This window comes from Theropithecus gelada, chromosome 3 (assembly GCF_003255815.1).
Source record: "Theropithecus gelada isolate Dixy chromosome 3, Tgel_1.0, whole genome shotgun sequence".
NCBI classification, from domain to species: domain Eukaryota; kingdom Metazoa; phylum Chordata; class Mammalia; order Primates; family Cercopithecidae; genus Theropithecus; species Theropithecus gelada.
Window position 1 is genome coordinate 76,427,429 of NC_037670.1, and position 24,157 is coordinate 76,451,585.

At 45.3% G+C, this 24,157-nt stretch overlaps 1 protein-coding gene across 3 annotated transcripts in view; it reads left to right on the plus strand.

Moving 5' to 3' along the window:
* Positions 1-13,699, plus strand: part of AOAH (acyloxyacyl hydrolase) — a 210,642-nt gene extending 196,943 nt beyond the window's left edge. For 2 of the 3 annotated variants that reach the window (XM_025379043.1, XM_025379044.1), the window contains 2 exons: positions 4,693-4,769; positions 13,261-13,696. In XM_025379043.1, the coding sequence (XP_025234828.1) occupies positions 4,693-4,769; positions 13,261-13,389 (206 nt within the window). In that variant the 3' untranslated portion in view covers positions 13,390-13,696. Of the gene's footprint in view, positions 1-4,692; positions 4,770-12,030; positions 12,150-13,260 lie in introns of all 3 variants that reach the window. The other variant, XM_025379042.1, reaches the window with a different exon arrangement.
* Positions 13,700-24,157: the final 10,458 nt, after the last annotated feature.

The following is a 24,157-nucleotide window of genomic DNA, read 5'->3' on the forward strand; positions in this document are numbered from 1 at the left end:
GAAAGCAGCCTTTTCTTTAAAATATCTGCTAGTGTTGCTATTCATCAAACAGCTATCAAGTGTTTTATGAATCTTCCTCCATTCTTTCTGTTACATCTTTGGAAAGCTGGTCGTTAGCCATTTCTTTGATTTTACAAATAAACTATGTTAAAGAAGAAGAAAACAAAACAAAATACATTATGCTCCAAATCTCCACAGATCATCCATGATCATTCAAGAAACTTAATCCAGGTCTTCTGAAGGACAAATAGGAATTCATTGGTCTATTTTAAGTTATGGTCCAAAGTAGAAAGGAAACTGAACAACTTACCATGTTATCTTTGATTGGACCTCCCACTTTAAAATCAATCAAGGAAAAAGTAAAGACCAGTGTCTGGTATTGCATTTCTCCCAAGAAAGCAGAATTCATCCTGAGATAAACAAAAAAAGGATCTTTCCTTTAACATTGGCCATGATACAGATAAAATCCTAAATAAACACTTGCCTGTGAGTTACTGAAGCTCCCTTAAGTTTTACTGTCCTGATAGCTACATGCATGTGATGACCTGTAGCCCTCACAGGCTAATCATATGGGAAAAAATGATGCTTACCTCTGTAAATAAACAGGGTGTAGTCTTAGTAAACTTGGAGCATTTTCTTTTAACACCTATTGTATTATTTTATATGGCAAGCAAGTTCTTCCAAAGGCTGGACTCCCTTGTAGTTGCCACCTAATGTAGGGAAGGGATGGGAGTTGACAGACAGGAATAATTTCCTAGCAGGGAGGAATGTGTTGTCATTGACATCATTTAGAATTGCTGGACTATGGTGATGATAAAAGGTGGACCTCTCCCGCTGCTCCCAACCCTGTTCCTCCACAAAGCTTGGCAAGTAAATATCCCTTCTCTTTCTTTGTGCTTTTTTTCCTGAGTTTTCCTTTTATAATCCCCACAATCATGGGATTGCTCAAGTCTCCAAGGGAAGGAGAAGGGAATGGTCATCTCTTCTCATTTTGAAAACACAGTATAGGTTGAATATCCTTATCCTGCATGCTTGGGACAAAAGGTGTTTCAGATTTTGGATTTTGGGGGATGTTTTAGGACTTTGGAATATATGCATTATATATACTTAGCAGTTGAGCATCCTACATACAAAATCCAAAGTTTTCCAATAGGCATTTCCTTTCAGCATCATGTTGACAGTCAAAAAGTTTTGAATTTTAGAGCATTTTGGATTTTGGCTTTTCGGATGTGAGATGCTCAACCTGCATCACTAACTCTGATAATTGAATCATCTTGTTCCATGAAGACATCTATCAACACCTCTGTTTCTTTCTCTAAGGGCCATAGGTTTTAGTTTGGTAATTAGTAACTCACATAAAATGCAAATCAAAATGAAAATAGCCTAGAATTACTTTAAGCCTAGATGCCAAAATTGAATCACAGTCTAAGAAACTCCTGTATAAGCAAATCTCACCTTTGTAATATCAGGCTCCTAGTAAACATTCTTCTCAAGGAACATGATCTTGTTTAAACTGTGTTTCCTTAACAGGTTCAAATTTGCTGTCTACTGTGGATTTTCCAGAGCTCCTGATCACCATAATCCTTTTCTAGACTTTTTCTTAGCCATCTCAGGCATGGATTTTGATTCAATATGTCATTCAACTCTCTTTGCAAACATGGAGAGTCAAAAAGTATTTAAGAGGCTTCCTACCACCACTGCATCAGATGACATCAGGATAGTCCAGGTCAGGTCCTGGTTTGCTATGCATCTATTTATTACAAAAGGACTCTGCCTCCATGTCTTATTCATCCAACTCTTCACAACTTTTTAGTAGATTCTGTCTGAAGTCTTGATTGGGCTCAATTCCCATTGGCTTGCTCTTATTAGCACACCTGGGAATTTTTTAATAACTGTCTTGTCTCAGAATACTGTAATAAAATACCATGAATTGGGTGACTTATAAACAACAAAAAGTTGTTTCTCACAGTTCTGGAGGCTAAAAGTTTAAAATCAGGATGCCAGCATGGTCAGGTTCTGGTGAGGGTCCCCTTCCATGTTGCTGACTGCCAACTTCTCATTGTATCCTCATATGGTTTAAAAAAAAAAAAAGAGTGAGAGAGCCCTCTGGGGTTCATTTTATTTTTATTTATTTTTGAGACGGACTCTCACACTGTCGCCCCGGCTGGAGTGCAGTGGCGCAATCTCGGCTCACTGCAACCTCTTCCTCCCAGATTCGAGCAATTCTCCTGCCTCAGCCTCTCGAGTAGCTGGGATTACAGGCGCCCAACACCACACCCGGCTAATCTTTTGGTTTGTTTCTTTATTTTTGGGTTTTCTTTTGTATGTTTAGTAGAGACGGGGTTTCACTATGTTGGCCAGGGTGGTCTTGAACGACCTTGTGATCAACCCGCCTCGGCCTCCCAAAGTGCTGGGATTACAGGCATGAGCCACCACACCTGGCTGGGCGTGAATTCATGGGCATGAACCCCATGATGGGGGCTCCATCTTCATAGAATAATTACCTATGCCATCATACTGTGGATTCGAGTTTCAACACAGGAATTTGAAAGGGACACAAACATTCAGTCCTTGCAACACACTGTTGGGATTTTCTTTCATTCTTTCTTTTCTTTCTTCTGTTAGCATCTGTACAGCATAAAGTGAAACCCAACTAAAAATAAAGGGAAAAGTGGGAGAAGGGACAAAATGTTCATCAAGAACTTTGGTGAAGCAAAAAGGAGCACAAGTAGAACGGAGATGACGTCATCTCTGAAGTCACGGAGGGGACGGGGAGGCTGACATTTCACCTGGCCTGGGTCTTTCTGCATCATTGCTGATTGTTGTTTGAGAGACTCCTGTGAGACTGCAAGGATAGACGAGACAAAGATCATAAAAGGACAAAGAGAACTGAGAGTGGTGATCCTGGCTCTGCGTTTGAAGAAATCTTTCCAGACGCCTGGTTCTCCATTAAGGGCAATTTGTTGGATGTTCAGATCAGGAATGGCAGGGAATGGGCTGGACAACATCCCTGAGCAGGCAGGGCCAGTATTGCAGCCAGCAGGGCAGTCTGGAACCCACAGGAGCTTCAGAGTGTCAAGTCCAGAGGGAAAGGTGGGGCAGCTAGAATTGAACCTCAAGAAGAAGGTTGGATTCCAAGGTCATGCACCCCCCCACCCAAAAAAAAGAAAAAACAGGCAAAACAGGCCAGGCACGCTGAAGACTGAGCCAGGCAAGCTTCCCCAAAACTGTCCCTTTACAAGACACTGTGGCGAAGGGCAAGAAAGATATTGTCGAAAGCTGCATGCTGGCTTGGCAGAACAAATAAACTTGCATGAGAGTGAGTGCTGTTTAAGCATTGCTGCAGCTCTGAGCTTCCTATTAGAAGAGCAGGTACCTACCATTCCTTCAGAGAGAAGTGTTATTTACCAGCACGCCGCAACTTCTCCCTGGAGACTCTGTGTGGCAGACACCACATAACACAGTGGACAGTGTCCTCAATTTGAGTTTTCAAGAAATGCAAAGGCCACTTTTCAATAGCTGCTTCTTCTAACAGCCTCTAGTAAAACCCAGAAGCATAATATGAGGCTGTGGCTCAGGGGCAGTCTTTCTGCCAGAGAATAAGCTAACAGGGGCTGGAGATTCAGTGTGTAGGACTCCAAACCACTAGTATGAATTTTTTCCTCAGCTTTGAGAAGGGCAGCATTATCCTCAGCCCCTGGGGAATGGAGGCTGAGTAGTAAGTGGGGATACCATGCTGGAATATTAGGACTAACTGCAGAAGCAGCCTTGTATTGACTCAGCCATGGGAAGTCCGGCCCCTCTTGTCCAATCAAAGCCCCTGACAGAATTTCCATCCTTACTTTGGGATGAGAAGGGGAGAAACAGAGGGCACAGACCTATGTTCTTGAGTTTTCTGGGGAATGAAGAGTAAAGAACGGGAGAAATCTTAGTTGTGCCTGCCCCCATCACTGGACGCTGGGAAAGTGAGGGCGTAGCTTCGCCAGAAGCAGCTGGCTCAGATGCTGCTCTCTGGAGGCTTCCTAGGGATTTGAAGTTTCCTTGAGGAGTGCTTACTGACTGTATGATGGAATGATGTAGAGTTAATTGTGCTGCTGCCTTAGAGCAACTGACATTCTTGGTCTCTCACCCCTGTTGAAGGACAGTTTCATTGCTTTTCATCACTTTGGGGTTCATAATATTTTTTCTGCAGCCATACTCCCTCTAACTGTGGCGATGAGACAATTTTATGTAATTATATTCCTGACATACTGTATGATTTTTAAAGGCAAGTGCTTGACACATGCAGGCAGAGTCTGCAAATGGCAACCCATGTAAGGGGATGTTAACAAAATGTTTGATTTTCCCCTACTGTAATACCATCCTACCGCACCACCGAAAAGTGACATGTACTGAAATAGGTGTTGAATATTTTAGAGCTCACCTTTTCCTACTGCCCTCCCTGCTACACAAACCACATTCATCCAACATTCTCATGTATTCCCTTCCTGAGTTAGAAAAAGCACACACACACACAGTGGGAAGATTTTTTATGTTCAGAAATCCCCCAGTGCAAGAGAGCAGCTCAGAGACAGCCGTGGCTGAGTCAACATGGGCCCGGGAGGGCATAGGCAGCTCTCACGTCCTTGTCCTTGGATGTTGGCCGTTGCTTGTGCAAGTGTGTCTGTGACCCTCTCGTTTTGTGTCCTGCAGTCATACAGGAGTGGCAGAAGAGAGGCGGACAGCCCTGGCAGCTCATCGAGCCCGTGGATGGATTCCACCCCAACGAGGTGAGCGCAGTCACATGGTGGCTGCCGAAGGTTATTGGATGGTTTGTTAGTTTTTAATTATGCTTACACATTCATGTGTTTATTTTTATCCTGTTTTGTTCCAGAAAGGATTTGAGGTAAGATACATACACGTATAAGATAGAAGATTTAATGAAAACAAAGTGAAATTTGGGACAATAGGAAAATAAAGTAGAAATTATACTTGGATTCCTGACTTAATTTCTATAATTCATAAAATATGTGCAGGGCAGTCCTGAGAAACTGCCAGAAGGGCAGCTCTGTGCAATGCTAAAAGGGGCATTAAGCCATGGCTTCCATAAGATAAGAAAAATAAATCAAGCACTCCAAAAAAAAAAAAAAAGTGGAAAATAACAAAGATTTTTTGGAAGTGAGACCCATGAGAAACGTATTCTATGGTCTTCCTAGAAAGGGTGCTGTATAGGAGGAGAACAATGTCCTTAGCGGTATCCTACAGTAAGAGCTGTTTCTATTGAGGATCCAAAGTACAGTTCTGTAAAGTAGCTCTCCTCTGGTCTCTTCACAAAGCAAGGGGAGCCAGAGGGTGGGACTTTGTCCCCTCCCGGCTCCACTCCCATCCCATTATTCTGGCTTCAACCAGAGAAGCTCTACTTTTATCTGTTGTATGTCCTGGACTTGCTCACGACATTTCTTTATTAAGAAGAAGAAGAAAAAGAAGTGGGGGAGTTGTTCTGCCACTTGTAAAATGTAGAAAGCTGCTCCTCTATGGGGAGGGATGGGCCATTTACTCTCAGGCAATCCCTCATCACTAGAACCTTTCTGCTCCAGCAGTTAGGGAAGCATGGTGTGGCTACCAAAGGGTACAAACATGAGGGGCATGCCTGAGGATGCTCCCTGGCTGGCCATCGAGACCCAGGCCACAAGAGGGCTGATTGTCCCCTCAGGAGCCTGAATGAAGGTAAACACAGCCTACCTTCCTCCAACTCTAGGCTCAACCAGTGCTCATGCCAGGGGTAAGAATCACCTCAAAAGGAACTAGAAGGGTGCCCACTCTCCAACAAATGAGTAAAAGTGGTGTCCCACAAATGCTGAGCAAATTTTGAAGTATTAAATGCCCACCTCACAGATTTAAATAGCCACACACATACAAAAAAAATCAGAATAATGCCCTCAGAATTTCTTTTTTTTTTGTTTTTTTTTTTTTTTTTGAGACGGAGTCTCGCTCTGTCGCCCAGGCTGGAGTGCAGTGGCCGGATCTCAGCTCACTGCAAGCTCCGCCTCCCGGGTTCCCGCCATTCTCCTGGCTCAGCCTCCCGAGTAGCTGGGACTACAGGCACCCGCCACCTTGCCCGGCTAGTTTTTTGTATTTTTTTTTTAGTGGAGACGGGGTTTCACCATATTAGCCAGGATGGTCTCGATCTCCCGACCTCGTGATCCGCCCGTCTCGGCCTCCCAAAGTGCTGGGATTACAGGCTTGAGCCACCGCGCCCGGCCATGCCCTCAGAATTTCTAACCTTCCTGTGTATCAATTGGATGAGTTGATCAAAGAAAATTATTGGCTAGATTCTGGTTAAATATCAGGGTCTATTCCCCAAAAAATGATATCTTTGGTTTTAGAAGAGTTTGTGTATATCCCTTCTTTCTTTTTCTTTTTTTTTTTTTTTCCGAGTCAGAGTTTCACTCTTGTTGCCTGGGCTGGAGTGCAATGGCGTGATCTCAGCTCACTGCAACATCCGCTTCCTGGGTTCAAGCGATTCTCCTGCCTCAGCTTCCTGAGTAGCTGGGATTACAGGCGTGTGCCACCAAGCCTGGCTAATTTTGTATTTTTAGTAGAGACGGGACTTCTCCATGTTGGTCAGGCTGGTCTCGAACTACCAACCTCAGGTGAGCCACCCGCCTCAGTCTCTCAAGGTGCTGGGATTACAGGCGTGAGCCACTGCGCCTGGCCCCCTTCTTTCTAGCAGTTATTAGGTAGCAATTCTTGTCATTCTCTGCACAGAGTAGCATCTTACCCTTCTGATTCTGTAGACAATGGGCATATGAAAAGATGGTCACGTAGAGTATCAGGAACAAACTAAAAAGAAGAGGATCAAAGACAGCTTTGTTTTATCCCCCAGCATATATTTATCCCATCTATCAAATGACCATTCTGTCCCTGACTCTTAAAATGATTTTGAGGTTCAAGGTCTGTCAAATTGGGGCTCTGTCTTGCACTCAAACAGTTTCACTATATCTGGTTATTGAAAACACAGTCAAAAGCTGAAAATCAATATGTGCCATAATCTTATGCTATTCCTGCAAGATTTGTTCACATGCTGGTAGCCGGTGATAAAGTGGCCAAGAACAGATAGCCAGGCCTAAAGCCTGCCTATTTATCATGTATATTGAGCTGAAAAGTCCAGATTGGCAAAGTGCCATCCAAAACTATTTATTGAGTGACTACCCAGTGTCAAATGCAGTGAGAATTCAAAACTGAACAAGAAAACGCCCTGCCATTTAAAATTATAGTATAGAGTAGGAAAATGATGAGTAAACAGACAATTAAATATAAAGCAGTAAATGCCCCCAACTGTGCAAGTACAGAACACCACAGAGCATTATGAGGTAGGATGGGAGAGAGAGGTGTTCAAAAATGTTTTCAGGCTGGGTGGGGTGGCGCACGCCTGTAATCCCAGCACTTTGGGAACCCGAGGTGAGTGGATCACCTGAGGTCGGGAGTTCTAGACCAGCCTGACCAACATGGAGAAACCCCATCTCTACTAAAAATACAAAATTAGCCAGGCATGATGGCGCGCATGCCTGTAATCCCAGCTACTCAGGAGGCTGAGGCAGGAGAATCGCTTGAACCCGGGAAGTGGAGGTTGCAGTGAACCAAGATCGTGCCATTGCACTCTAGCCTGGGCAACAAAAGCAAAACTCCATCTCAAAAAAAAAAAAAATGTTTTCAGAGGAGGTGATGTCAAAACTAAGACCATGAACTCATAGAGTAAAGGGAAGCAAAGAGGGGTTGCAGGAAGTGTTTTGAGCAGAGGCAACTGCATGGACAAAGACCTGAATATGAAAGAAAGCATGGCATTTTGGAGGAAATAAAAGGGCTCGGTGCAGCTGGAGAGTATGACCGTGGAGTTGACAGAGGGAGAAATCTACTGCTTATTAAGGAACCAGATCATGGAAGATCTGTCTGGGGCTTGACCTTGGTCCTGAGGGAGATGGGGAGCCACTGGACGTTCTCAAGCAAGAAAGAAATAGCCCGACTTGTGATCTAAAAAGACGCCTGTAGTAGTGGCGTGGAGGGTGATTTGGTTAGGAACTAGTCCAGAGAGACGGAGACAAACAAAAGGAAAAGTTGTATTTTAAAAAGATTTTTTAAATGACCAAACACAGAGTCGCAGGACAGCAAGGCAAGTTCTTATCAGAGATTTTACTCAAGGAATCAAAATCAAGTGCATCCTGGAGTCAGTATAGATCCTGCCCACTCTCCTCCCACATTCCCCACAGCAGTCACAGGCCAATGGAAGGATGGCCCAGCATGATTCCAGATCATCAGGTGATTGAATAAAGCATCACGCTGTATTACAAGAAGCTAACTTGATGAACCATGAAACCACTTCTGGCTTTACTGTCTTATGAATTGAATGTATTTATATACAACTTAACAAGAAAGTGGGCTCTGAAAGACGTTCAACTACAAAGGAAAATACCTGGAAAAGAACCTCTGTTAACCAGAAGATCCTACTTAATCAGAGCACCCATTCCCTAGCATGCTTCTGGAATAGATATTATTCCACACACATGCTTAGTAGGGGAGCTGAAGACCTCCTGGGCTGCCAAGGTTGTGTGAACTGGCAGGAGGAGGGTGTCTCCATCCTCCCATCCTGAGAACAAATGTTGGGGTGGAGGGTATATAATAAAAGTTTCCACTGGTAAAATGAATTAGCTTGCATCCATCTGATGGCATACCATGCACTGAATAACCCCATCTACTAAAAATACAAAAATTAGCCGGGCGTGGTGGTGCATGCCTATAGTCCCAGCTACTCAGGAGGCTGAGGCAGGAGAATTGCTTGAACTAGGGAGGCGGAGGTTGCAGTGAGCCAAGTTCGCATCACTGCACTCCAGCTTGGGCAACAGAGCGAGACTTCGTCTCAAAACAACAACAACAACAACAACAAACAAAACAAAACAAAACAGATACACCTTTAGTGACACAGAAATATGTTTATAATGTAGAGCAAAGTAAATATGATAAGACTACAGATTATAGGAGCAATGACTCAACTATATGCATTTGTCAAATTCATGGCACTGTTTACCAAAGAGAGTTGATTTTACTGTGTCTAAATTCGACTTCAATAAGAGCAGATTACAAGATGATATTCAAGAGGAATCCTCTGTGTGTGTGTGTGTGTGTGTGTGTGTGTGTGTGTGTGCGTGTGTATTCAGATATAAAATCAGGGCCAGGCGCATTGGATCACACCTGTAATCCAAGCACTTTGGGAGGCCGAGGCGGGCAGATCACCTGAGACTGGGAGTTCGAGACCAGCCTGGCCATCATGGTGAAACCTCATCTCTACTAAAAATACAAAAATTAGCCAGGCGTGGTGGCATGTGCCTGTAATCCCAGCTACCTGGGAGGCTGAGGCAGGAGAATCACTTGAACCTGGGTAGGCAGATGTTACAGTGAGCCGAGATCACACCACTACACTCCAGCATAGGCGACAGAGTGAGACTCCATCTCAAAAAAAAAAAAAAAGATACAAAATCAGAAAGGCTCTACATCCCATGTTAACAGAGGCTGCCTCTATTTTAATTACAGATGAATTTTATTGTGTTTTATTCTTTTTGCTTAAGTTGGTTTTCAGCTTTTCTAGAATGAACAGGTTTTGCTTTAATATTTTAGACTATGAATAGAGAAGCATAAAAGAATATCTGTTGGGGAGGCTGAGGCAGGAGAATTGCTTGAACCTGGGAGGCGGAGCTTCCACTGAGCCGAGATCTGACCACTGCAGTCCAGCCTGGGTGACAGAGCAAAATCTTGTCTCAAAACAAGAAAGAAAAAGAAAGAAAAAAAGAAAAGAAAAGAAAAGAAAGAAGAAAGAAGGAAGAAGGAAGAAAGAAGAAAGAAAGAGGGAGGGAGGGAAGAAAGGAAGGAAGGGAGGGAGGGAAGAAAGGAAGGAAGGAAGGAAGGAAGGATGGATGGAAGGAAGGAAGGAAGGAAGGAAGGAAGGAAGGAAGGAAGGAAGGAAGGAAGGAAGGAAGGAAGGAAGGAAGGAAGGAGAGAGAAAGAAGGAAGGAAAGAAAGAAAGAAAAGGAAAGGAAGGAAGGAAGGGAAGGAAAGGAAGAGAGAGAGAGAAAGAAACTAACTTGGATAAAGAGAGGAAAGGGTAGCTGTGCCCTGCCCTGTGCAGTGCCTCGTGGAAGTTATAACAGGAAATGGCGGTATGAGAAACCCACAGTAGGTGCTCAGTAAATATTTGTCAAATGAATGAATAATTACAGTGGATCATTTTATCACAAGTCTCTAGTTTAGTGATAAGCATGCCAGTCTCATTTCAGCTCAATATTTTCTCAATGCCTGCTCATAAATATTTTATTCCTTATTACGGTGACAACCAACGAATTGCGTTCAAACCAAACAGTTAGCAAATGCTCAGATCTGAGCTCTTTCATTTTCGTTTCCCTCTTCTTGCCCTCACCCTGTCTCCTGCCTTATTAACACAGAGAGGGAACTAAATGCCTTGATGCCACATGACTGTTAGAGAGACAGCTTAGGTGTATCAAGTTGAAAGCCAATAACATAAAAAAGAAGAACCAGTAATTTTCCACAGACCTGGCAGCAGCCTCCTTTGTTAAGAAATGGCAGGAAAACAGCCACAAGCCCAGGCTTCTGTCTTCAAAGGCCCTGATGCTTTGTGTGAGAGATGATCCGGCCCTCCCTGGGGCACTGGCCAGCTATGCAGGCAGCCTTTGCCATGCTCCTGCGTTTAAGTGCAAAGAAGTATATGTGGGGTGCATATGGTGTGTGGTTTTGCTGTGTGTGTGTGTGTAGTATCTGTGTGCTTTCTGTGGGGGTGTCTGGGGGTGAGGTATGTGTGGTGTGTGTGTGTGTGTGTGTGTGGTATGTAGGGTGCGTGTGTGATGTGGGTATAGGGGGTGTAGGGGGTGTGTGGTGTGGTGTGTGTGTGGTAAGGGTTGTGTGTGTATGTGATATGTGTATGTGGTGAGTGTGCATGTGGTGGTATCTGAGGTGTGTGGGGGGTGTGTGTAGGATGTGTGTGTGGATATGAGAGTATGTGTGGTGTGGGGGGTGTGGTGTGTGTGTGTGAGATGCGTGTGGTGTATCTGTGTGTGGTGTGCATGTGATGTATCTGTGTGGTGTGTGTATGGTGTGTANGTGTATCTGTGTGTGGTGTGCATGTGATGTATCTGTGTGGTGTGTGTATGGTGTGTATGTGGCATGTGGTGTGTGGTGTGTGGGATGTGTGTGTGATGTATTTATGTGTGGTGTGGGGTTGTGAGGGGTGTGGTGTATGTATGTGTGGTGTGTAGTATGTGTAGTGTTTCTGTGTATGCTGTGTGGTGTGTGGGGTATGGGAGTGTGTGTGATGTATGTGTGTGTGGTGTGGGTTGTGAGGGGTGTGGTGTGCCTGGTGTGTGGGGTGTGTGTGTGGTGTTTCTGTATGTGGGGGGTGTATGATGTATGTGTGTGTGGTGTGGGGTTGTGAGGAGTGTGGTGTGTGTGTGGTGTTTGTGGGGTGTGTGTGTGTGGTGTGGGGTTGTGAGGGGTGTGGTGTATGTGTGTATGGTGTCTGTGTGTTATGCTGTGAGGGAGACACTGCATGGACATGACTGAGATTATGCAGTGGGATGAGTGAAGTTTGTGTCCACCTTAGAAGGCTCAGAACACATTAAAATGCTGGGGACTTTATGCAGTGACTGAATCAGGCCTAGTTTTCTCTAACTACTAAAATCTCACACATAGTCAGACACAGAAAGGACTTTGGATCACTTTCTGTCACCCACTCAATGTCCGGATGAGAGGGCTGGGCCCAGAGAGGGAGTTGGCCCCGCTGCCTATTAGGAAGGGGACTATGAGCTGCCCTGTGGGGAGAAGTCGGGGATATCCCTGAGCATCCTTCCCAAACAATGTATTCCCCTCTTGGAGGCCTTCAGCAATCATATTTCTCATTGCTCAGCATTGAAAACCACTGTTGAGATGGAGCCATCTGGAGTCTGCAGGCCTGGCCAGGTCCCATTTGCTAAATGAGGGCATTGTCTGCAGAGAAAGAGCGTCCTCCTCAAAGGCATGTTAATGACAAGCCAGACACTGGACAACCAAGAATGGACCCAGCTAACATTATGGGTAAAGGGAAACCTGACATGCGACAGCAGAACCAGAGAGCAAGTCTCAGGCTGGGAGAGCCAGGGTCGAGACTGCTGTGTATTAAGCTAAGGATTCCTCTCTGGCACTTCAGCCAGACTCCCTGCACTCACAGCCTGCCAGGATCCCCCCCAACCCAGTCAGGGACCCAGCCAACCTCCACTCCCAAGCACCTGTAGTTCCCCAAACATGTCATTCTCTCCCACAGCTCTGAGCCTTTGCACATGCTGTGTCCTCTACCATTGCACTGTTTCCCCACATCATCTGTCTGCGGAACTCCTAGAAAATTCATCTCAGCCACCACCTTCTTCAGAGAGATCCCACCCCTCCCCCACCAGACAGAAGTGACATGTCTTCCCTTTCCCATGTGTGCATCAGCCTCGCAGCCCTCCCTGTGGGCTTGGTGGTGTCATTTTGCATGTCTGGTTACCTTACTAGGCTGAGACTTTCTGGAAGGAAAAACATACCATGTTCACCTCTAAAACCCAAGCCTTAGGCCTGCAGTAAATGCCAGCTGTCCACAGATGAATAAAAAGTGAATTTCTGATAAAGTGAATTTTTAATCTATTACTGAAAAAACAAATTACATACCCTTAGCAGCTTAACACAATACACACTTATGATCTCATAGTTTCTGTGGGTCACAGCTTAACTAGGTCCTCTGCTTAGGGTGTCACAAATGAAAATCAAAGCATGGTATCCAGGCCACGTTCTCATCTGGAGACTAATCTGGGGAAGAACTACTTTCAAACTCATTCGGGCTGTTGGCAGATTCATTCCCGTGAGTCTGCAGGACTGATGAGCCAGCTTCAGGCTGGATGGCAGCTGGATCACCCCCAGTTTCAGCCCAGAAAGGAGAGCCTCCGAAGCGAGTCACTAGCAAGGCCAAGCCTCACACAATGTGACAGCATCGCTGAAGCAGCGTCTCCTCACCACGGCCACATTTCCTCTGTTAGAACCAAGTGATAGGTCCCACCACCAGCAAGGGATGGAGGTTATACAGAGACATGGGGCTGGGAGTCACGGGGCCATCCTAGAGGCTGTCTCTGGCAGAAAGCGTGTGGGAAATCTTGTTGGTAAGTGATCTGTCCTAATTTCCCTTTTCCTCCTCCTTTGGGTTCTCGCTCACAGGTGGCTTTGCTGTTGTTTGCGGATCGTTTCTGGGAGAAGGTGCAGCTCCAGTGGCCCCAAATCCTGGGAAAGAAGAATCCATTCAACCCCCAGATTAAACAGGTGTTTGGAGACCAAGGCGGGCACTGAGCCTCTCAGGAGCATGCACCCTTGGGGAGCACAGGGAGGCAGAGGCGTGGGTAAACTCATTCCACAAACCCTGTGGGGGCTGCTACGTCACAGGCCCAAAGGAGTCTCCTTCAGCAGCATCTTTGCAAAATGTCTTTCTCTCAATGAAGAGCATATCTGGATGACCGTGCAATGCTGTGTGCTCCTGGGATCAGTAACCCTTCCATTGTTCCTGAAATAACCTTTAATAAAGTGCTTTGGGTGCCATTCCAAGCAAGAGAGTATCTGTGCCCTTTACAGCTAATTGTTCTAAAAGGAGTTTCTAAAAACACTTAAGAAGTCCAGTGATGTTCAGCAATTTACCCAAGGTCTTGGCATGCCAGGGGACTGATCCTCCCTGTGTTGTTAACTTCTTAAAAATGGCCTGGCGAGCTGAGGCTCCTCCTATGCAGGTGGCTGGCCAGCTGCCAAGGACTCACACAAGGGGGCCGACCAGGCTTCATGAGGCCCCCTTGAAAAACATAACACAAGACTATAAATACAAAATTAGATATGAACTTAAATACACATTTAGAATGAGGAAAGAAATCAGCACAAATTACAAATGTTTAAAAGTTGACAAGTACCATATAACCTCACAAAGTCCAGAAAAATGACAATACAATTTTTTTCCTTTAAAGTATTTTATTAGTTGATTAGCGGGTATAAATGTATAGTTAGATAAAAGAAATAAGGCCTAGTGTCTGATAGATCAGTAGGGTGACTATAGTTTACAAAATGCTATTGTATATTTCGTTTCAAATCTCTAGAAGGAAATAATTTGAATGTTTCTAGTGTAAAGAAAAGACAAATATTTAAGGTGATAGATACCCAAAGTACACTTATTTAATCTGTACAGGAAGACTCCAGAGTAAAGGGAGGGTCCCCCGGCCTGACCACCTCCCTTCTCCCACCGTATATGTCTTTTCTGAACCTGTCACTTCCCACCCCTCTAAAAAAGACTGTTTAAATTATCTTAGACCTGACCACCCACAACCTTGGGGAATCACCTAACATCTAACCAGTTCCATCCTCTGAATGGGCTCAGGCAGGAAAACAAAGGTACCCAAATCCTGAGCTCTGACCTTACTCTGAGGCACAGCATCAAGGAATTGAGAGGTAGAAGAGGATGGTGACCTCATCTCACTTTTTCAGAAAACACAAATACTGCAAATAAATACTACATGGAAATTAATACTAAGTACCACTATTGCCTGCAAAACTTGAGTCTGAGGTCAGGCCTTCTCCCCTGGATCAGGGGCCCGGGCAAGGCTCATTCACTTCTGCCTGCATTTTCTATGCTCCAGACACGTTCCTTCTTTGAGATTTGACCAAGTCTTTCTCTCTGGCTTGAGAATGCTCTGTCCCTGTGCTTTGTGTACTTCTTATAATAGCGCTTATCCTGTATTTTTGCACTGGTGCCCCTTGAGCTACTGTCTTCAGCCTCAAGTTTTCCAGAATGATGGTGTCTGAGGATTGTCCACTGAGAGGCACCTGAAGGGCTTTCCTGGGTTGACATGCAGCCCTCCGCATCTCCCCATTCTTGGAGGGGTTGTGGAAAAAAGCACCGAAACCTGAACTGCAGGCTCCATGAGATCGGTACCTGGCTGGTCACGTGTACTCCTGTGTCCAGCCCCCAACACAATGCCTGACCACTGCAGATGCACAACAAATAGCACTGAATGAGTAAATGAATGAGAAGTTAGTGTTGCTCTCCAGGTCACACTGTTATTTCTTACTATTTAAAAGCAAAATCAGCAGCCTCTTTTTTGACACATTTGAATTAGACCCATTGAATCACGCTCCTCGCTCATCACAGTGAGAAGAGTGAGAAAGAAAAGCCATCAGAGGCGCCTTCTTCCCTGGGCACACTTGGTGAGGGGACTCGGGGCTCCTGTGTCATCTTCATCTAAACACCCCAAAACTCTATTATAATTTCTCTCTCCCAGCCGAGCACTGTGACTCACACCTATAATTCCAGCACTTCGGCAGACGGAGGTGGGAGGGTCGCTTGAGCTCAGGAGTTCAAGATCAGCCTGGGCAACATGGTGAAACCCTGTCTCTACAAAAAGTACAAAAATTAGCTGGGTGTGGTGGCACACGCCTGTGGTCCTAGCTGCTTGGGAAGATCACTTGAGCCCAGCAGGAAGTCGAGGCTGCAGTGAGCCCAGACTGCACCGCTGCACTCCTGCCTGGGGAATAGAATGAGACCTTGTCTCAAAAAAAAAAAAAAAAAAAAGAAAAAGAAAAAGAAAAAAAAGAAACAGATACTCTCTCTTGTTATCAGAGGAGAGACCAGGCTTGCCCTTCGCTATTGAAATGGAGGTCACCATTTGCCGCATGAGTAATTACCAAAATGTCTATTTCCACCCACAGCTGGCATTTTTCATTTCGTGCTGAGCCTTTTGGGTTCAGGCCCTGGTGACAAAAATAAAGTCAGCTCCCCAGAAGAAGCAGATCAGCTAAAAAATCTCTATATGGGACTTGTATTGATAAACAATGTGACCGGACCTGAATCTCCCCAGAATCTGCACCAGCTTCCCTATCCCTCCCTGCTCTCTGTCACTGATTTAATCCCACTAGAGAAAATATTCTTAACTAGGGTCCTTACGGATCCCCAGAATTAATAGTGCCTGTAAACTTGAATGGGGAAAAAAATAAGTCTTCACTGTCTTCTAAATGCAAATGCTAAAATTTAGCATTTCCTTTCATAGTGAATGTAGGTAACAAAACACAGCTGAATTAGTCTTTGTCACAAATACTTTCACATCACATTGCAGTTGTTGCAGATACTGTTGCTTCTTATTTTTCGTAACAGTTATGTTCTATAAAGTTGCCATGAACACTGAATTAGCACGTGCTGGACCATTGTCCTTAGGGGAAGCACAAGGCTAGGTTCCTGTGAGCCTGCAGTCTGAACATTTTCACCAGCCAGTCAACACATAACCTGGTTTTCCTATGTGGTTTTTGTTGAAAAGACACCATATTTAATATACAGTGGATTCATTAACATTGACCTCACAGGCAACAGCACTGTAACTCCTGCCTGCAAAGAGCTCATCTACCACTGGGGTGATTTTCTCTGTGCAGCGCGTTGCAGCCTTCTGTGGCACATCACTCAATAGAACTTCAGCACTGCCCTTCGTGGCCAGCAACATCACCGGGAAAAAGCATAAAATGCCAAAAATGTGGCACTAAGTATACTGCAAAGGGGACATAGGTTTGCAGTATGAGAGCTGAAACAAGAAGGCAAAACTTAACCAGGCGCAGTGCCTCATGCCTGTCATCCCAGCACTTTGGGAGGCCGAGGCAGGTGGATCACCTGGAGGTCAGGAGTTCGAGACCAGCCTGGCCAACATGGGGAAACACCGTCTCTACTAAAAAAGCAAAAAATCAGCTGAGCGTGGTGGTGTGCGCCTATAATCCCAGCTACTCTGGAGACTGAGGCAGGAGAATCACTTGAACCTGGGAGGCGGAGGTTGCAGTGAGCCGAGGTCGTGCCATTGCATGCCAGCCTGGACGACAAGAGCAAAATTCTGCCTCAAAAAAAAAAAAAAAAAAAAAAAAAGGCAAAACTTCACCTTGCCAACCAATCTCATCTGGGGAACGTGCCAGTTGGGCAACCCAAATTTGCCATTGCTCTGTGCATGGGCACAGATGACTGCAAAGGTGCCACAAGTACACATTAATGTTACAAATAAATTTTAGCAAGGAGGTGAATTCACAAATATGTGGTCAGTGAACCATGAGGATCAAGTATATCTTACACTTTAAAACATCAATACTTTAAAACAACTGTACTTATTTGAACCAACTTTTTATCTTGTTATTTAACACATCCAAAAAAAAGCACATATATTTATATATGCTCATTTTTTAATATCTCAAAATATTGTTTGATATTTTATTTTAATAGAATTGGTATTCTTTGTAATCCTACGTGTTTTATTTTTTTGCACTTAAAAATGTTATTCTGGCTGGGCATAGTGGCTCACGCCTGTAATCCCAGCACTTTGGGAGGCTAAGGTGGAAAAGCTGCTTGAGCTCAGGAGTTCCAGACCAGCCTGAGTATCACAGTGAGACCCTGTCTTTACCAAAAGTCAAAACGATTAGTTGGGTATAGTGGCACATGCCTGTGGTCTCAGCTACTTAGGAGGCTAAGGCAGGAGGATGGCTTACGCCTAGAAGTTCAAGGCTGCAGTGAGCCGTGATCTTGCCACGGCACTGCAGCCTGTTGACAGAGCAAGACCTTGTCTAAAATAAAATAAAATGAAAATGTTATTCTGAGAAGGGATCCTCAGGCTTCCCCAACCTGCCATGGGGCTCCATGGCACAAAAAAGTTGCATGTTCTGAGGGGGTGATGCTTTGAGAAGGAAGAACTCCAAAGTCTAAAAAGTTTGGATGCACAGCGTAATTTATTTGCTTCCTGGAAAGTCACAGGGTGGAAGTTCTACAGTAAAAACAGTCTGGGCCGGGCACAGTGGCTCACCCCTGTAATCCCAGCACTTTGGGAGGCTGAGGCAGGCAGATCACAAGGTCAGGAGATCGAGACCATCCTAGCCAACATAGTGAAACCCTGTCTCTACTAAAAATACAAAAATTAGCTGGGTGTGGTGGTGCGCACCTGTAATCCCAGCTACTCCAGAGGCTGAGGGAGGAGAATCGCTTGAACCCGGGAAGTGGAGATAGCAGTGAGCCGAGATCGCATCACTGCAATCAAGCCTGGGTGACAGAGTGAGACTCCGTCTTAAAAAAAAAAAAAAAAAAAAAAAAGTCTGCTCAACTCATCATTTACCCAACATTTTGACCTGAGCGTTTTGTTCTCATGATACTTATTAACACCCTGTGGTGTCTGGTTCTTCAGAAGTGCCTTGGAAGATGCTGTGTAGAGAAATCAGCCTCTGTCTCACACACTCCCTGGCAGTGTCAAGAAAGGGATTTTCCAGGCATTTTAAGACCAGAATTCCCAACCTCTCATCTTTGGTGTGAGGCAGAATGTCTTTGGAACCCCTTTCATTGCAACAACAGCTCTCCTAGTAGAACCAAAAGTGACAAAGACAGCAACTCTCCTGGGCCCCGAGATGCACAGTGCACATTCACGGTGCTGTATGGATTTCCTGATGGATGGATGCATCAATATGCTATTAACATGTCAGTTTCTGATTAAATCTGAGTACAGAACCTGTGTTTGCCTGGCGGGATGAACTCCCCTAATCTGATTTGGCAGAGGCTGTAGCATAAATATTCATACAAGATAAGTCTCTTTTAATCTGGGCCTTTGCTTAGGGTAAAGGGGAATGGGAGAGGTTGCTTTTAAAGCCTGTTTTCTGGGTCACTTCTTAAAACTGCAGTATCAAAATGAATGGTCTCATCATCATGAATCTGTCGTTAAGGAGGATTACACTTTGGATGGACGGAAAGGCAGAGGAGAAATAAAGAGCACACGTTGAGGCTTGCTAAAGATTTCTTTGGGTATTGTGCTCCTGGCTGGCTGCTTTGTTTATAATTAATTACATGGAGCATTTATAGGAAGCCTTCCAGCCTCAGAGTGCTAATGTAACTCACAGGTTCACAAAGCTCCAGCCAATAAACCTCAGCAGAAAGATGGCTGAGAGGATGCACCAAGGGCTTCCATGACCCGTCCAGGCTCAAGGCAGCTTCATACCCCAGAAACTTTCAGTATCACCTGAGGACTCTGCTCTCCAAGATGCGTACTTTGCACAGGCTCAGAAAAGCCCCCAGCTGTTAATATTATTACAGTGACTTTCTGCAAATATCAGCTGGAGCCAGGAGGTTGAGTGAGGCTGTAGGGAAGCAAAGGACTCTTCAGGGACAGGTAGAGACACCAGGCTCACATAAGTCTCATGGAAAGAACAAAATCCTGTTCAGCTGCCTCCTGGAGCTGGGGACACATGGAAACACAATCGGTGGGAATTCATGAAGCAACAGGCCTTGGAAGCCTTAAGCTCCTGGTGCCTCAGTTACCTCCTCCTTAAAATGGGAGCAATAGTACCGTTTTCCAGCACTGTTGTGAGCATTAACAAGAGCTAATGCTTACAGAGGAGTCAGTGGCAAGTACAGTGCATATATGATCTCACTTAACCCTTACAGCAACCACATGTGGCAGGTCTGCTATGATTCCCTACTTTTACAGACAGGAGGCCAAGAACAATTACATAACTTGCCTGAGACTGCACAGCTAATACATGGAGTCAGGTGCCCTGCATGGTGGCTCATGCCTGCAATCCCAGCACTTTGGGAGGGCAAGGCAGGAGGATCGCTTGAGCCCAAGAGTTTGAGACCAGCCTGGAAAACATGGTGAAGGCCCTGCACAAAAATAAAAAGTCAGTCAAGCATGGTGGTGCGCACCTATATTCTCAGCTACTCAGGAGACTAAGGCTGAGGCAGGAGGATCGCTTGAGCCCAATTCAACGATCGAACCACTGCAATCCAGCCTGGGCAACAGAGTGAGATCCTGTCTCAATAATAATAATGTGATGAGTTATGAAGTTGAAGGCAAGCCGTTTGGCTCCAGGGTCCTTGCCCCTAGCTGCTAGGCTATCCTGCATTTATTAAGAAGATGACATTTGTAAACCATGCTGAGTGGTGAATCAACAGTGGCTCTTAGCATCATTATAACCAGGATGTGATCTGACCACCACATGTGCTAGAGTCAGCTTTGCCTGCAGCCTAAACTCCAAACTCGTCACCTGCAGAATCCATGTCTCTCCAGGCTCTCTCTCCCGCCCATTTCTTCTTTGATCCTGCATCCCAGTCACAGGAAGCTTGTCATTACAAAACACGGGCAGTAGGTAAGTCTCCAAAGCTGGTTGCCAACAATGGCTGCCCTCCCGCATGTGCCTGCTTCTCCTCCAATGAGAGGCGGCATCTATTCCCAGCCCTTGAAGCTGGGCTGGCCCAGAGAAGGAAATGCAAGTGAGACTGCCACACCCAAGCCTTGCCCTTAGGAGGTGAAGCTGCCCTCTGCACCCTTTTAGATCTCACAGCCACCATGCTGAAACGGCTACATTGTCTGGGGTATATACCCTGGCATTCGTTGTCTCTCCCTGAGAAGGAATTCAAGACATGAACACATGTGGGTGGGTTAAGGAGTGGAAAGTTTAATAGAAGAAAGGAGACAGGAGAGCAGCTCTCTAAGAGAGAGAGAGAGAAAGGAAGGCATCCGAAAAGCAGGGAGGCAGTAGACTGCAGCAGATTTTATAAGCAGGCTGGAGAAGGCTGTGTCTGATTTACTTAGGGCTCACAGATTGGTTCTATCAGGTATGATGTTTACATAGTGTGGAAGGCTAGTCGCCCCACCCTCATTGTATTAGGCAAATGGACTTTTTAGTTGATCAGCGCCATCTTGTCTCCTCTTTACTGCACACGTGGCTGACAAAGAGAAGGGAAGATGGAGCCACCATCTTGAACAAGTCTAGTCCCCAGTTCCTGCCAGCATTCACCCATGCAAGCTCCCAGCTTGCCTGTCTATGTCTGCAGTTAGACTTTACAGGCTGCTCTTTGTTATAAAATGATTTGGCACTGCTTTTCGTTAAAGAGAAAAGACTTACCAAGGACTCCATACCCTAACTATCTGCCTAAGTGATTTTTTTCTTAACTCCTTTATCAATGTGGGGAAGTCCAGGCTACACTCCTGCAAGAGAAACCCTGGGGGATGACATACCACGTGAAGGAGAAAGGCTGAATGGAAAAAAACTGAGGTACCTCAGCCCACATTGAGGCCTCAAAAGTGTGAATGAGCATTTTGGACCTTCCAGTTGAGCTCGAGCCCAGCCAACCCACAGAACCATGGGATATAATGCACTCTTCCTCTTTCAAGCCTCTAAGTTTCCGAGGGGGTTTTTATGCAGTGACAGTGAACTGAAGAAAAGGCTCACCCTCTCACAGCTCCATGCTTTTCCATAGGCTGTTTCCTCTGGGAAACTGGAACACTCCTCCTTCTTCAAAATCCAACTCCTGCATGGTTGTTATAGAGGGAAACATACCGACACACTCCTAGTCTATTGGAAGGCCTAAGTGTCTTTAGGGTTAGGTTCAACTGCTTATGGGTACAATCCAGAGTAATAATGGGTTTTTCTTCAAACAAAAAAAAGGTTTTTTTTTCACATAAAGGACTCCCATTGGTGGGTGGTGCAGGGCTCAGACAGGACTCCATGTTGCCACGGACTCCTTCTGAGAGGTGAAGCCAGCTGGGCTTCTGGGTTAGGTGGGGACTTGGAGAACTTTTCTGTCTAGCTAAAGGTTTGTAAACACACCAATCAGCACTCTGTGTCAAGCTAAAGCTTTGTAAGTGCACCAATCAGCATCCTGTAAAAACGCACCAATCAGCTCTCTGTGTCTGGCTAAAGGATTGTACACACACCAGTCAGCACTCTGTAAAATGGATCAATCAGCACTCTGTAAAATGGACCAATCAGCACTCTGTAAAATGGACCAATCAGCAGGATGTGGGTGGGGCTAAATAAGGGAATAAAAGCTGGCCACCCAAGCCAGCAGCAGCAACCCGGTGGGGTTCCTTTCCATGCTGTGGAGAGGTTGTTCTTTTGCTCTTGAAAACAAATCTTGCTGCTGCTCACTCTTTGGGTCCACACTACCTTTATGAGCTGTAACACTCACTGTGGAGGTCTGAGGCTTCACTCCTGAAGTCAGTGAGACCAAGAATCCACCGGAAAGAACCAATTCCAGACACAACTTCTCTTTGCTGCCACCACCTTCAGCATATAACTTCTATTTTGTGATTCAAGACAGCCTCCGGAGCAACACCACCAGGACTGCATTTGAGCGAGCAGGAAGAGGGAAGAAGAGAGGAAGGCCACTCTTTCTTCCTTGAGGATGCAACTTCCACTTGCACCCCAGGAGGCCCAGCTCAGTCCCGTGGTCATGCACCTTTAAAGAAGCTAAAAATGTTTGTCTAGCCAAGCAGGTAACTGAAAATAGGCAGTTTTATTACCAGAAGAGAAGGCAGGATAGATATAGGAGGACAAGTTAGCAATCTCTACAAGTGTAAATTAGAACCTTCTGGATACCAATTTGGCAATATGTGGAACGGACCTGTCAGCTACCTCTATCCCTTGCTACTCAAAATGTGGTCATCAGACCAGCCTCACCTGGAAGTTTGTTAAAAATGCAAAATAGCGAGCCTGCCTACTACTGAATCATAATTTGCATTTAAACAATATCCTTCAGTGATTTGTTTGCATGTTAAAGTTGGAGAAGCACTGATCTAGACAGTGGTTTCCAATTGTGGCTGTACATTGCTATAACCTGGGAACTTTCAAAACTCTCCTGATGCCTGGGTCACACCCAAAGAGCATTGAATTTAATTGGCCTGGGTGAAATCCTAGGCATCTGTGGTTCCAAAGTGCTCCCCGGGATGATTCTCTTGTGCAGACAAAGTGTCAAACCACTGCTCTGGACTATTTGGGGGAAAGGAATTGTCTCACAATTACTCCTGAGTCAGACCCAAACTGCACTTTGTTATTTTCCTTGCTAGAAATCCACTTTAGCTTTCTTCTACTTTATTTCTTTCAGGAGTGAAGTGGCACAATCACAGCACACTGCAGCCTCAACCCGTGTCCCCCAACCCCCGGCTCAAGTAATCCTCCTGCTTCAGCCTCCCAAGTAACGGGGACTACAGGCATACACCACCACCTCCAGCTAACTTTTCTTTACAGCTGTGTAGAGACCGGTTCTCTTTATGTTGCCCAGGATGGTGTCTAACTCCTGGGCTCAATCGATCTTCCAGCCTCGGCCTCCCAAAATGCTGGGAATACAGGGTGAGCCACCACATTTGTCCTCTTCTGCTTTCTTGACCGTACCTTATCCCATTTTCTTCTTGTTGGCTGTGCCAGTGCATATTTAATGATGGTTTGGGAATAATGCAGAAAGTTGTCCTGCAGCACAGAGAAGCAGATGACCTAAAACTGGAAGTCAGTCACACGTCCCTGCCTTTTAGTGCCCCACCCGGGGATTTTCCACTGGGCCCCTCCTCTGCAGCTGAACCCACCACACTGCTCATTGCTCCTCCTCTCCCTCCACTCCTCCCTTAAAGCCCTAAGGGAGGTACTCCTTGAAACTTACCTATTCTTTATCATTGTGCGGAGTAAATTATTTCTTTTCTCATTATGTTGTTCCTCTGAGGGCGCTCTTTCCACATTAAATGATTCATTAGTAGGCGCAAGGAGGGGTTGCTGAAAACCCTGCTCTGGAGGGAAAGTATGCCACTCCCTCGGGAGACACAGTAATTATGGCAAATGGTGTTTTAAATAATAATAAAATAATTCCTCTTTAACATTATGCATTTCAAACTATTTTAGAATTCATGCCTGACTCAGGACCCAGAAACCATTTTTTGTTTGTTGTTTGTTTATTTGTTTGTTTCAAGATGGGTTCCCACTCTGTCGCCCAGGCTGTAGTGCAGTGGTGAGATCTTGGCTCACTCCAACTTCCGCTTGCCAGGCTCAAGTGATTCTCCAGCCTCAGCCTCCTGAGTAGCTGAGACTACAGGTGCAAACCACCAATGCCCACCTAATTTTTGTATTTTTTGTAGAGATGGGGTTTCACCATGTTGCCCAGGCTTGTCTCAAACTCCTGAGCTAAAAGCGGTCCACCCGCCTCAGCCTCCCAAAGTGCTGGGATTACAAGCATGAGTCACTGCGCCCAGCCCAGAAACCATGTAAATATTGATAAATTAGCTTCTTAAAAGTAAAAGTTTTTGTACGGTGAAAA